Source organism: Acartia tonsa, chromosome 9 (genome assembly GCF_053477335.1).
Source record: "Acartia tonsa isolate MP-2025a chromosome 9, ASM5347733v1, whole genome shotgun sequence".
Classification (NCBI taxonomy): domain Eukaryota; kingdom Metazoa; phylum Arthropoda; class Copepoda; order Calanoida; family Acartiidae; genus Acartia; species Acartia tonsa.
Window position 1 is genome coordinate 29,667,741 of NC_137268.1, and position 13,687 is coordinate 29,681,427.

At 30.3% G+C, this 13,687-nt stretch overlaps 1 protein-coding gene across 3 annotated transcripts in view; it reads left to right on the forward strand.

The window, feature by feature from the left end:
• The window catches only part of hth (Meis homeobox homothorax), a 157,638-nt gene that overhangs the window by 72,275 nt on the left and 71,676 nt on the right, over positions 1 to 13,687 (forward strand). For all 3 annotated transcript variants that reach the window (XM_080172554.1, XM_080172555.1, XM_080172553.1), the window contains one exon: positions 6,997 to 7,047. In XM_080172554.1, coding sequence (XP_080028680.1) covers positions 6,997 to 7,047 — 51 coding nt within the window. The remainder of the gene's footprint in view (positions 1 to 6,996; positions 7,048 to 13,687) is intronic.

A 13,687-nucleotide genomic window follows, 5' to 3' on the forward strand; every position in this document is an offset into this window, starting at 1 on the left:
TTTGCAACTTTAAAAGTAAATAATTTTGTTGGAAGCTGTAATGGTATCATAAATGTAAAAATAATATATGTACATACAGCATAAAATTTAAATAGATAAAACATTAAGCCATTGGAATCCAATGTTTCAAGCCATTTATGTATCTTTAATTTTCAAGTTAACAACTGAGCATTCCCAGTTCTTAATATTCAATTTAAAATCAATTTAAATATTCCAAAATAGTCTTGCTTGTAGTTAAAAATGTTTTCACGTTACAGAAAAAAAGCTGTTTCAGCAAAAATTAATAAAAACACTTAATTGCTGTTATAAAGTACTTTTAGATTGTGGAATTTTTATCAATAGCATTTTTTTGCTTGGCTGTCGGAATGCTGTTAAGTTGCTTACCAAAAATTACATCAAAAACTTGGGCTTGGGGTTTGGTTACGTGGGTAATAGTTGGCTGATTTTAATTTTGATTCTCACTACGGTTATGGTCAACAGTTGAATAAATTAGCGCTTTGATTGACAGCGGACAAGAAAACTTGTAAGAAAAATTCCAGCCAGTTGGATTTGGTGCTAGTTTTCATGAAAGTTTAATTGAAAGTTAAAAATATGTTACAGTACCTATTGAAAAACAAACCTAAAACCTTACCATATATTGTGCAAAAAAGGTTTTCGACAAACGGCGGCAGGAAATCGAACCAGTAACTTCTTGACCGCAGTCATGATGTAAAATATACTAAACATAATATAGGATGGCCATTTATAGATTGACAAGGGGGGCACGACATTTGCTTATTATGGAATCATCCTGTCAAGTATTGCTTTCCACACAAACAAGGACTATAGGGCTCAAAAGCTGGAGACTGTGAAGTTTTTCTCCAGTTGGAATTTACATTATATAATAAATGTTAGTTAAAATATGTTAATAAAGCTGATTTAAAAAATTAGGCATTTTAAAATTCAAAGCCTTATTCGCCTTTTCATTAAATATTCTAAAACTGAAAGAATTAGATTTTATAAATTCAATTAGATGCAGGAATTTTTGGGCAAAAAACTTTTCATTTTCTTAACCCTTTTCAGGGATTAAGAAACTGTGAAATTTTTTTTTGATTGCCATTACAATAATGTTACCCATTCAACAAAAATATTTATAATTTTCGCTTTTTCACTGAAATTTTCTCTTGATTTTAATATAAGCAGGTCATTTTTAAATTAGGCTTTTAATGGTACATTTAAGATTTTCATTCAAAGTGGCCATTTTCAGACAATTTTTTAGATAAAAAGTTTTATTTTATAAGCTTTTTTTAAGTACACGTATAAGGTTATTTTTCTGTGGTATTTTTCTGATAAAAAAGATGATGAATTAATATTTTAAACTGAATGTTAGTTTTATTATTTTCCAACATGATATTTGGGTTTTTGGTTGCGTTTTAAATTCAATTAACTTTAAATTTTTTTGTCTTTAACTTAAAAGGGGACTTAGCGCCCAAACAAAACTATATTGCCTCGGACTTTTCAGCTAGTTTTATTGACCTATAAAAATAAGAATATACATTTTTACTTATTTAAAGAAACATTTTATTTGCATGTTTGAACTTTAATGACTTTAATCATAGCCATCACGTTTGATCCCCTTTAACTAAATTGAATTTTAACTGTTTTTGATTTAATATTAAATTATATTTAATACCCGGGGGGGTTATGTATTATAATCAGGGGGAGGGGGAGTGAATGAAGGGTTAAGCAAAAGTGTTTAATCATTAATGGAATTATTAAACAAGGGGGGGAAATGATAGTTGTTAATGGCTAAAAGAATTATGTATTTCCAATTGCCTTCGACCACAAAACTGTAATTACTTAACACTATTGTAGCAGTTTGTAGGGCTAGGGTTAAGGCTAGTTTTAAAGTCTTTACTGCATTGTATCACACCTAATAATAACATACTTTCTAATGCAATAATGTTCTGTATTATTATTAATTTAGTGTACCTTAAAACCAAGCCTTAACAAAATGGATCCACCCCTTATAACCAATTAATGTTCGATCAGTCCCTCCCCCCCCCCTCCGAACCTTAACCCTTTAACTTTTATTATAATACTCCAATAAAAACTGCAAAAAAATGTTTACCTTTAACTATAATGGTTAACTATAAAATGTAAAATATCTACTTAAAGCAGTTCATTTTTAGAAAATTATATGTAGTATTACTCAAAAATCATATTTTGCTAAAATGTACATTATTCGTTTTGTATAGTTTCCTTAATATGATATTTAACCCTTCACCCCCCCCCCCCCTCCATCATCCCTCTCATATTGAGAACCTGAATGGTTAACCATGTCCACACCCACCTTACAAATACAAATTGACCAAAATTCCGCACAATCATTAAGGCTAAAATCTGAAAAACTTAATTTAACCACCACCTCACCCACCCCCCTCATTCCCTATAAACAGGGGTAAAAACTCCCCCCTCCCACCTTTGGTCATTATCCCGTTTATCCTAATTTTCATGTTAAATTGCCAACATCGTGTGCCATTTGGGGCACAAGAGTGAAAAAAAACAAGGATGACAATATTCAAAAGTTAAATGGACAATGTCTAAATTAGCATGGCAGATAGACTGGCTGACATAATAAGTTGTATACTTAATGCTCTTTTGTAAGGAGTATCTTCTCATATAAAACACCAAGCAATTATCTTATATAGCAGCCGGGAAAATCACTTTCGATATTACGAATTATAGAGTAGCTTCGCTACTAAAAACAGATTAAGGAATTTCTAAATTAGTATCGTTAAAAGTCCCCACCACTGCCTTACCCCTTTTTGTTAGAAGTCGTCCTTTTTTTTCTGAAAAGCCCGAATGTATCACTGCAAAGTGGCAATAAAACACATTTAAAGGAGAAATAAAAGGCGAAAATTGGTACCCTCGACCAAAGGGTGAGGCAATTAGCAATAAAAGGAACGAATTGTAATTTCTAATTGACCAAACGGCTACAATTTGACCCCTTTTTCTTTTCTTCGCCCTTTTTGTAAAACTTTTTTTGTTAAAAAGGTATTGAAAAGACCTGTGAAAATTATCAAAATAGCAAAAAATATATCTAATATTTTTTGAGACTTTTTGGATAATTGTTCATTGATCTAGACTAAAATAAAAAGTTATTTACCTTATAATTTTTGGAAAAATTTAAATTTTTCGCGTTTTTTGTTGCATTATGAAAAACACATCTAGAACAAGGGGGGCGGGAGTGAGAAATGTAAAATTATAGGTTATATGTGTCTTTGTAGACCAAAAACATTTAAGAACAAATTTCAAATATTTTTAGTGGTTTCAAAATTGATTTTGATAATTTTACCCTTTTCCAACCGCAGATTGAAAAAGAGAGCGAGTTTTCCCTAAATAGCGCAACCATACTCTTAAAATTCCTTAATAAAGTTTTTTTTTGTAAATAAAAATGTAGATTTTGTTCTCATAGTTTGAAAATATTAAATATTATAATTATTTAAAACGTGTGCTATTTTAGACAACTTTTTATCCGAATATTTTTTCAGGGATAAAAATATTTTTCCTTAAAAAATTACATATTATCTTAATGATAATCATTATTATTGACTATAAATGTATATTTTGAAATTTTTTTGTTGAAAAAGACCAATACCTGCTTCCCTGATAATTAATGGGCCATCCAGCCCGTTTTTTTGTCCCGTTCCCACCGTTCAGACAGATAGCCATGGGACAGGGATAGTGCATCTGAAAAAAAATATTTGCTTCTTGTAAAATACCCAGGGAGGAAGGGGTTCATTTGACTAAAATTTACCAGTACCCAATCTTTGGTTGGTTCCGAACTTAGTATGTTAAAACTTTTGTTTATCATCATTGAGGATGTATATCAACGTATCTTCCAATGTCTTAACCCTTGAGATCCTTGTTTTTTTTTTATATATTTTAATTAAGGTTTCATTTTTTGAATGTTTATTCCTTACTTTTCAAGTCAGGACATATATTCATATTTTCATAATTTTCATAGTTTTTTTGTTCAACCCAAACCCTCAAAAAAATGTCATAAATCTTTTTATGAAGAATAGCGCACTACATTAAACATATTTGACGTTCTTATAAGGGGGTATAGCTCCTCCTAAACTCATGTCTGACCATAGTTCAATAAACAAAAATTGTTTTTTCTTGCTTATTCATGGATTTTAGAATTACATCTATTTAACGAATATCATCTAAAATGATATATTAATGTGTTAAGATTTAGCGAACTTTTTTTGCACAATATTGATCTTGTGTGAAAAAAGATAAAATATGCAAGTTTTTTTTAGAACTTACAAATATACAATTTTGTAATATATTTAGTGAAAATGTATTTTTTTCTCGTTGATTTTGCGATATTTTTGTTCCTAAAATTATTTAAAGCCAGCGGCAATTGAAATTTTTCAACTGTAAAGAAAATAAAAGTAATAGAGGGAGGGGGGGGGGGGTGATCAAAACCATCCCGTAACATTTTTCCCATGTCTAAAAGGGTGTCGGGGGCAGTTGTATTTTTTGTGATAGAATTGGGAAAGTTACAGAAGTTAATATACCAAAAAATATTTTTTTGTTTAACTTACTTTTAAAATCTAAAGATATTGGAGAATTTTTTGGCGGTAGATGGCGGTTTCCTAGTTGCTCTGCGCCGACTATTATCTTAGTTGATGAAGCGTATCCGTGTAATATCGTTACAGCCTTTATGAAATACGGAAAATCAAAATAGCAGCCAGTTGTTTCTTCAATGTTACCAAATTTTTGCTGTTGATTGTTCAAAAGCATGCTTTGAATACTGTGCAATATTAAAATTTAACTAGAATTATTTGAGCCTATATAGTTTTTCTTAAGCTGTTTATGTGATAAATACAATAAAATTTCAAGATTTTTGATATTAAAATTCAAAGATTTTTATTAGTTTTGTAAAAACATCCAAAATCAACACAAAAGTTCTCCACTCATTGTTATTAATAATTAAATTTGTCTCTCTATTTCTCTTCCTCTCTCTCTATCGATCTATTTCTATCTAATTATCTATCTATCTATTTCAGCACAATGAAACGGATATGATAATAATTATAATTGTCTTTCATTAAATGTATTAATTCTATACTATTAAAAATTTTGGCCCTGTATTCAGTTGCATTTTTCGGTGCATTAATTTTGGTGAAAAAAGTTAAATTCTAGAGTTGCTACGCTTCTTTTTACATATGTGTTAAAACAGACCTCTTTATGATGCCAAATGAGCAATTAATTTTCTTTTTCTTCGCTTTATATTTATCTTGATGTGTTTTTTTTGCATCCATGTGCAGTGCATACCACGTAGGAAAAGGGCATTGAGTTGTAGAGTGGCTTTGCGTTACAGCAATTAAAATTATATAGCAAAAAATCATATGCTTGAAATTGTCTTATGGTAAAAATTGATTTTAAACATCAACTTGAAATGTTTTTAAAGAATTTTTTTGGTGGTTTTATGACAATAACTGTTAGAGAGTTGTAAGATTGGAAACCAGTGTATTTGACTGGTCACGCCTCCCCCCCTCCGCTCCTGACTAAAAACATGCACATAAATAAAGCGCTGAGGGGGGGGGGGGGCACCCCCAACTTTGCAAAATTGCAGAAGGGAACAAAAGGGTACTATTTACTGTGCAATTTTTGTGCCCCTCTCATTTTGCAAGAAAAAAATTGGGCATGATTTTTTTTCAGGCCTTTCTATTTTGTTATATGTATATGCTTAATATATGAAGTAGGCTGAATAAGCAAAATTACGTTTCAATTTTCAGTTTTTTGGGACATTGTTAAAAACATTCTTTATTAAAACATTTAAATCATTCATTTTTGTATTAAGATGAATGAAACAATACAATTTGTCTAAATAAATATAATTTTATACTTTTGGCAGTATATGTTACTTAAACAATTGATCTTTTGATACCTTTCATTGGAGGGGGCGCTATTGTTTTTGTTTATAAACCATTATAAATATATCCACCAATAAAAGAGGGGGGGGGGGGGCGGCTAGATAATTAGTCGTAATCAATAAATCATAGGCACTCTTCAAAATGGTATTAAACAGGGGAAATAACTTTTCTTCTTAATTAGTGAACACACCACCATTTCACATGCGAACAATCATTAAGTTACAAGCGCATCATCTTTATAATAAACATTTAAAAAGCCTAGCCAAGCACTGACCTCTTGATGAAGTAAAACCAGCAATTTAAGCTTGGTCGTTTTAGACAATTATTAAAGTTTGAAATAATCATTATTAGAACCCTAAGAAAGAAGAAACTTAAGAAAAACCTCAAAAACCATTAAGCAACAATAAGGATTGGTTTATTAAAAAGAACTAGAGCTATACATTAACAATCATTAACTCTTTTTACCCCAACCCACGACTTGAAAAGAAAATAAAAACAATAAAAGGCTTAATATTTTGGGCGTCAAAATGTTAATATTTTTCAATAAAAAGGCCACTGCAGTTCATAAATGTTATAGTAGAAAGGTTGGGTTATAAAAAGAGGAAAAGGGGGGGGGGGAAGTCATTAATAAAATGTAGTATGTATAGCTGTAAAGAAAAAGGTACAATTGTCATAAAAAATAAATTTAGAGATGTATATAAATTATTATGAAAATTGATGAATAAAAAATACAAATTTGAAAGCAACTATTTTAAAAATTTGGGGGAGGGGGGATAAATTTTTGCTCAAGTGCCTTATCCCTGGCTATACCTAGTCCTAATTACTTGGAGGGAAAAACCATTAAAAGCAGAGTGGGGGAAAATTACTTTCATTAAACAGTATAATTTTAAATTATATTCATATTCAGCTAGTTTAACAATATATATATTTTAATACAGCAACAATTGGTATTTTTAAATAAAGACTTTTAAACAAGAATAAAATGAATCAAAGAATGATTTTGATAGTCTATAATAAAGTTTTATGTATACTTAATCATACTAATAATCTCCTTTTTCTGTTTCAGATTCGTGCAGAGAAACCTTACTATATGGCAGACCCTGAAGTCGATAGTCTGGTGAGTCAACCTTTTTTAGTTTTAATTTAAACCGTTAGGCGTCGCTTTTAAAATATATAAATGCATTTTTACTGCGTTTTTTTTTGATGGTAGAATAAGTTTGTTATTACATAATATATTAATATATTGTAATGTATACAGTATAAAAGTATGTATTATGTGTAACTATGTATTTTTATCAGGGTTCAAGTGATTGGACATTGGGTCTAAAATCATTATTAGGATATTACCCCCCTAACAGCTATAACATGAATATGTTGAAAACCAGGGAAGAAGGGGACATAGTCCCCAAAGTTATATAATAATAACTTTGGGGACTTTCATAGAATTAAGATTGGTTGGTTCCTTAAGTTCAGTGTCTTAACGTTTCAACCACCAATTGTAATCTGCCGAATGGGGTAATTTTGTGAATATTGGGAATACACATTAATGTATCGGCCATTGTCTTATTCCTTTAGGTACCTGTTTTTTTTTATAAAATGCATTTTTGTGTGGGGGCAATCTAGCTCCCCCTGTTGGCCTGAGAAGTATGTACGTACACCCTCTAATCAGTATGTATGTAAGAAAACCCACTGATTTTATCGTAATAGTATTCATATTACATGGTTCTGCGATATCACGGCTACAATATATCCATCCCAGGCTATTTTTACAATCAAGCAAAAAATTGATTTTAAAAATCTTCCAAAATAATTTTTAAAAATCCGCCAAAAGGCAAAGTTTTACATTTTACAAAATAATTATTAAATTTTTATATTGTAAATTTAAATTAAAGATATTTAACTGTATTCAGGGGGCACCTTTCATCTCTTTTCCTTTCTTTCCAATCTCTTCTCTCTCCCCCCCCCCCCTTAATCTTCCTTGCAAGATATCATCAATGTTTTTGAGAGTGAGGGGGGGGGGTGGATGTTGAAAAATCATCCCATAATACAGAAATCATTCTTAAATAACATAATAAATTATTATATTACCACTTCTCAAATAATCAATTAAATCTATTAATAATAATTATTACATTTTTGTATGTTTTTGACACATTAATAATTTCTTTTTAGTATCAATAAGAATTATTTTATCAATAGAAATATTTAGTTTCAGCCCCTGATGGGTTGAACAAGGCTTTTTAAGATAATTTATACAGTAAGCTTTTTTGCTTTATACCCTATGATTAGATAAATAACAAGTTTATTTATAATTGTCTATAAATTTTTATAATAAAATGAAAGTAAAAGTAATATTCCCTAAATTATTATCTATAGAATATAACCCAGACAGAAAATGAGAGAAAAAAGATAAAATATCCTTTTTCCCCTCGCCATAGAACCATCAATTTCAAATTTTCCAAGTAATAAAATCTTAATGAAAATTTATTTGGTATATTTGGTGGGACCCCCGGGGTGTCAGGGGATTCCTCCCCCACCCACAGGACCCCCACCCCAATAATATGCAGTATGGATGATAGCCTGTTACACTATCGAGGGGGGTAAATGGTGGTTTTGTGCTAATATGACCCTAGGACACCTAATATCAAGTTAAACTTATACCACAAATTTTAAACATGGTTTCATTACACCATTTTTTACTACAAGTATATTTTCCTTTTGCAAAAAAAATTATACAGCCAACAAATAATGTTTATATATAAATACAATTGCTAGGAAAAGAAAAGTTCCATTAGAGAAGGGAAAATAGCTGTGACTTATTGCTATTCAAATGGGAGTTTTTCTTTTTGTCATCAAAAAAGTTAGCTTCAGTGCATTTTTATCCTTTTCTTATTGATTAATGCTATTTCAAGACTAAGTGATGCAATCAAAACCTTAAAATTCTTTGAGATTAAGGTGATAATTTTTTGTCTTTCTTTAAACTATTTTTAAATGTTAAAAAGCTGTCTTCTGAGAAAAATGAGGGAAAAATAGAGTTTGCTCTTCAGAAAAGGATTTGGCTCATTTGTTTACATTAACTAAACCCTCTCTCTCACTTTCGTTCCCTTTTTCCATCACTCTCTCTTTCTCTTTCTCTCTCTCTGATTCTGTTGTACTTAGTATTACATTATCCTAACATTACAATACTCAAGGGTCAAAGGGATTGGGAAAGTAAAATAATAAATATTTCTCCCTTCCAAAAGGCAAGAATATTAGGGAAAAATACTAAACATTGCATTTGCACCTTTCTTTCATGGTAAATTTTAAACCATCTGATCTTGAATTCTAATTTTCTTCAATAAATCTTTAAAATAAGTCTTAAAGGCAAAGATTATCTTTAAAAAGGGGGATGGTAAAATCAAAGGGGAGATTTAGGGCAGATCTAAATGTACATACATACATATATGTATAACATGTTTTGGTTTGTAGAAAAGGCCATTTTGAATGAAAGAGAATGAATTTTCTATCCTATCTATTCTGCTATCTCCCCTCAAAGTATTTCAATCCTCCCCCCCCCCATACTCACTATCACATCATACCCAATCTCTAGCCTATCTGGATTTTTATGTACCCAAAAGTTAGAAAAAATTAAACACTGCAAAAATTAATTGTTACCCCAATATGATAATGAATTAATATAATTCCCTGTGGAACTTATTGCTTTACCACAATGGGCTTTCTTGCTTAACTTATGCTTGTAAATATGGGGTTTATTTTAGGGGATAGTGTTTTAGGTTGACACGTAATGCAACAACAATTGTGGTTATTTTGCAACCTGAATGTTAATTTATCCATGACATGGTATTGAGTTGAACCCATCAGTCAAGCCATAGCTCAGATTCTTTGTATCTAACATTCCAAAGCAACAGAGTTCAGAAAACCAATCAGACATTCATTGGAAATGTTCACAATTTTTTTCATATATTTATTTTTATTAGAAATAAATACTTTCAAAACATTTTTTATAACAAGATTAAAGATTAAATGGCTTAAATTACTTGAAATGGTCAATTATTTTTCTAGACTCTGTGCATATTGATGCTATTGTGTTATGTAGCTATGGCGATGCCCTAAACCTTTGCTCATAGTATTAACAAAAGGTGTTTCTTGCATGTAGAAAAGCTACGCTTTTGTTCTATAGCTTTGTTCATTTGATAAGATAAACTTTTTATCAACTTTTCTTCCGGTCAAATTTGGTATTTTGTGTGTTGTTCATATTTATATAATTTTTTTTGCTATTTTGACATTTTGGTAGGCATCAAGAAAGTCCCTTTAACAAAACCCTTATTATACAACATTTTGCCTTAGGACGTCATTTGACATATTTTCAAGAAAAAAACTTAATTTTCTTTTCTGTTTTTTTGCCCTAAACCTTCCCCACCCCCCCATAAAATTGGTGAGATTTTAAATATCTTGTTCATAAGAATGTAATCACCTCATTGAAAAGCAAAATTGCTTCGACTTTACCTCAGTTAAACTTTTGTCCTTTTGTTATATCAACATATAACAGTAATATTATCATGTTGGAAATATTGACATTAATGATCACTTCTATAAATTCCATATAGTCAACATTACCCTTTAAAAAGTATGTCAATATAGTTCCTCTAGTTTTAACAGGAACTCTTGAGAATATCTTTTTTTCTGCCCTTATGTACAAGTAAAATTCATATTTAAAACTATTAAAATTAACAAAAAATGAAGGTTACATAGCTAAAAGTCATCCTGAAAAATTTAACAAAAAATCCCTTAAAATTTTTGTAAGCATATATGAGTTTTGTTATCTTATCTTTTTCTAAGCAGGGTTGAAGTTAAATAAAAGGGTATTGTAGAAAGGGGGAAAAATTAACAAAAATCACCCTAATACCAATTTTACTGAAGACATAAAGTAACATATAAAATGTAGTAAAATAATGCATAGCTCACAAGCAATCATGAAATGCAAACAAAAGCCTTAGAATTTAAAAAATAATTCATTTTGGCGCCAAATTTTTATTTGCCTACTTTTGATAGATTACCTTGGCTTGACTTATCAGGTAATGGGCGCGTCAACACTTTACTACCACCATTAAAAATGACTTGTTGGGGTTGGAGGATTTTTTTTCAAAAAGGTGGATAAATAATCGAATTTATGGGTTATTATCCATATAAAATTGGAAATAACAGTTATTTAACCTTACAAAAAGAGAACTTATTTGGACGTGGGTTTTTTTTCTGGTGCTTCGCGCCTAACCTCCTAAAATACACAATTTTCAACCTTAGATTATAATATCTTTGAAAATTTTAACATACATTTTTGCATATCTGTCGCTAAAAAGCCTAGCTTCTAAATTTTAAGATAATAAGAAAAGAAGCATTTTGAAGGCAAATTTCTGGGTGTTAAAAATGATGAAAATTTTCAGCTGAATGCTTTCTGATACTATATTTTAGGTCAAAAATTTAAAATGATAACTTTCTGATGGCTCAGCAAATTGTTGTGGCGTATGATTTTGACATAGTCAATTGAAATATTTAAGTCAAATGAAAAATTTGTTTTTAGATAACAAATATTTTATATAGATTGATAATTTTTATATTAAATTGGCCTTAAACATAGCAGCAGTAGGAGTTTTATTTTCTTTGTGATAAGGTTGAGAGGCTCGAACCCAAAACCTCACCAACACCTTGTGGGCAGATTAAGAAATGAATGAAGTTTGCTTCAAAAAAGCAAAAAGTGACTATTATCTTTGAAATTACTATTTAACTATCATTATCTGGGGCTAGAAACATTGTATGGGGTGGGCAAAAAACTGTCTTAATGACCTTCCTCTCCACCGCTGTGCAGCTACATGTGTTCATAACGTTACGCGGCATTAAATAAAAAATGCGCACAAGAAAAAACCGGGAAACCAGTTTTGGTTGAGTTAGTGAAATCTCGAACAGAGGTATGGCATCTGAAAAAAAACTGTTTTGTCTCAAACTTCATAAACAAAAACTATTCATTTGTTCCAATTATCATAAATTTCAATTTGCCAAAAATGATAAAAAAAAATATTTTTCTTCAGAAAGAATATCCTTTCCTTGTAAAACCATAGAAATACATCATTTATTATATTTCTTACTTACAAAATATTTCAGGGCAAGAGGTATGGCACCTACACAAATAGTATGCCTCTAACATTTTTAACTAAAAATATTTTTTAAATATTGCATATTTAGAGCATTCTATTGTAAAAATAAGATGCAGAAACAAAGCCAAATAGTTTTTTTCTTCCGTTGCTCTATCCCTCTCACTTATATCATGTATATATTTTTGTATTACTCCACTTTAGGAGAAATTTATGTTATTTTGTCGGTCTCTTTTTATTAGGGTTGGGCCGGATACTTTTTTGGCCGGATACCGGATATCCGGCTGATTTCAAACGCCGGATATCCGGTAACCGGCCGGATACCCGGCAAATATCCGGTTATCCGGCCAAATTACCGGATATCCGGCCGGATAACCGGCCAAATTACCAGATACTAAAGTAGCAAAAAAAAATTCTTCAGAAATCTTATATAAATTTACATAAAGTTAAACTTGTTCAGAAAAAATGTTCTTCTAGCTTCAATAATAAGAAAATTATAGCCATTTAAAATTTGAAAAAGCAGAGATTTTTGGTGTAAAGTATAAAAAATTATAGAGCCGGATATCCGGCCGGATAGTTTCAATATCCGGTATCCGGCCGGATATTGAAAATGGCCGGATATCCGGCCACACCGGATATCCGGCCCAACCCTACTTTTTATTATGACTTTGATTGTAATGATAGACATTGTAACAGAGCTTCTCTATAACTTAATCAATTCTAATTCCATTAAGTCTTATTTCATGTTATAGGACCCTTTATTAAGGTGTTTCTTAACTTTTAAAAAATTGTCCTAGCTGCACTACCTATGAACATAATTGTCCTAGTTTATTTCTTGTTCCAATATTGTTGAGCAAATAAGACACTTTAGTTTGATTAATTATTTATACTTTTGATGATATTTTATTTTTATACCTAAAATCTTCATTTTAACACAAAAATGACCCTTTTAACCCAAAATATAAATGAAATAGAGGCGCCTCAAATATTAGTTACAATTTCTATTACAATATTTTTGTATTGATATTTTTCCAAATCTAACTGAACCTTAAATTGTATTAGACTTTTCAAATTTTAACACAGCTGCAAATATTTAATACCTCCCTCCCCCCTTTTTTCACATATGAAATTATTTTTGTCCCCTTTTAAAATTTGATTTTAGAATGGGGAGGGGGGGGGGGACCAAGGGCAGCTGTATGACTTTTGTGCCCCTCCTCCTTTACAGAAAATATCCCCTATGTATGTATAAGCATACATATATTTATATAAAGCGAATCAATCGCTGTATCAAATCAATCAAAAGAAAATCAGGGAGAAAAATCAATGTTTTTCCTGGATTTATAAAATTATAACACGCATCATACAAATAAATATCAAAATCAAACATTTTTAAATTTTTCTGATTTTAACCGAAAGGGATAAGACAGTAGACAATAATAAAATTATACCCGCAATTATAATGAACAAAATTACCTTTTCTGTTGAATAAATTAAAATTAAATTACTTTGAAACAACACATTTTGATTCAATATAATTGTACCTTAAACTTTAAATACTAGAGATTTTCTGCTGGTACTATTTCCCTATCCTTTCTTAAACCAATGTTTAAA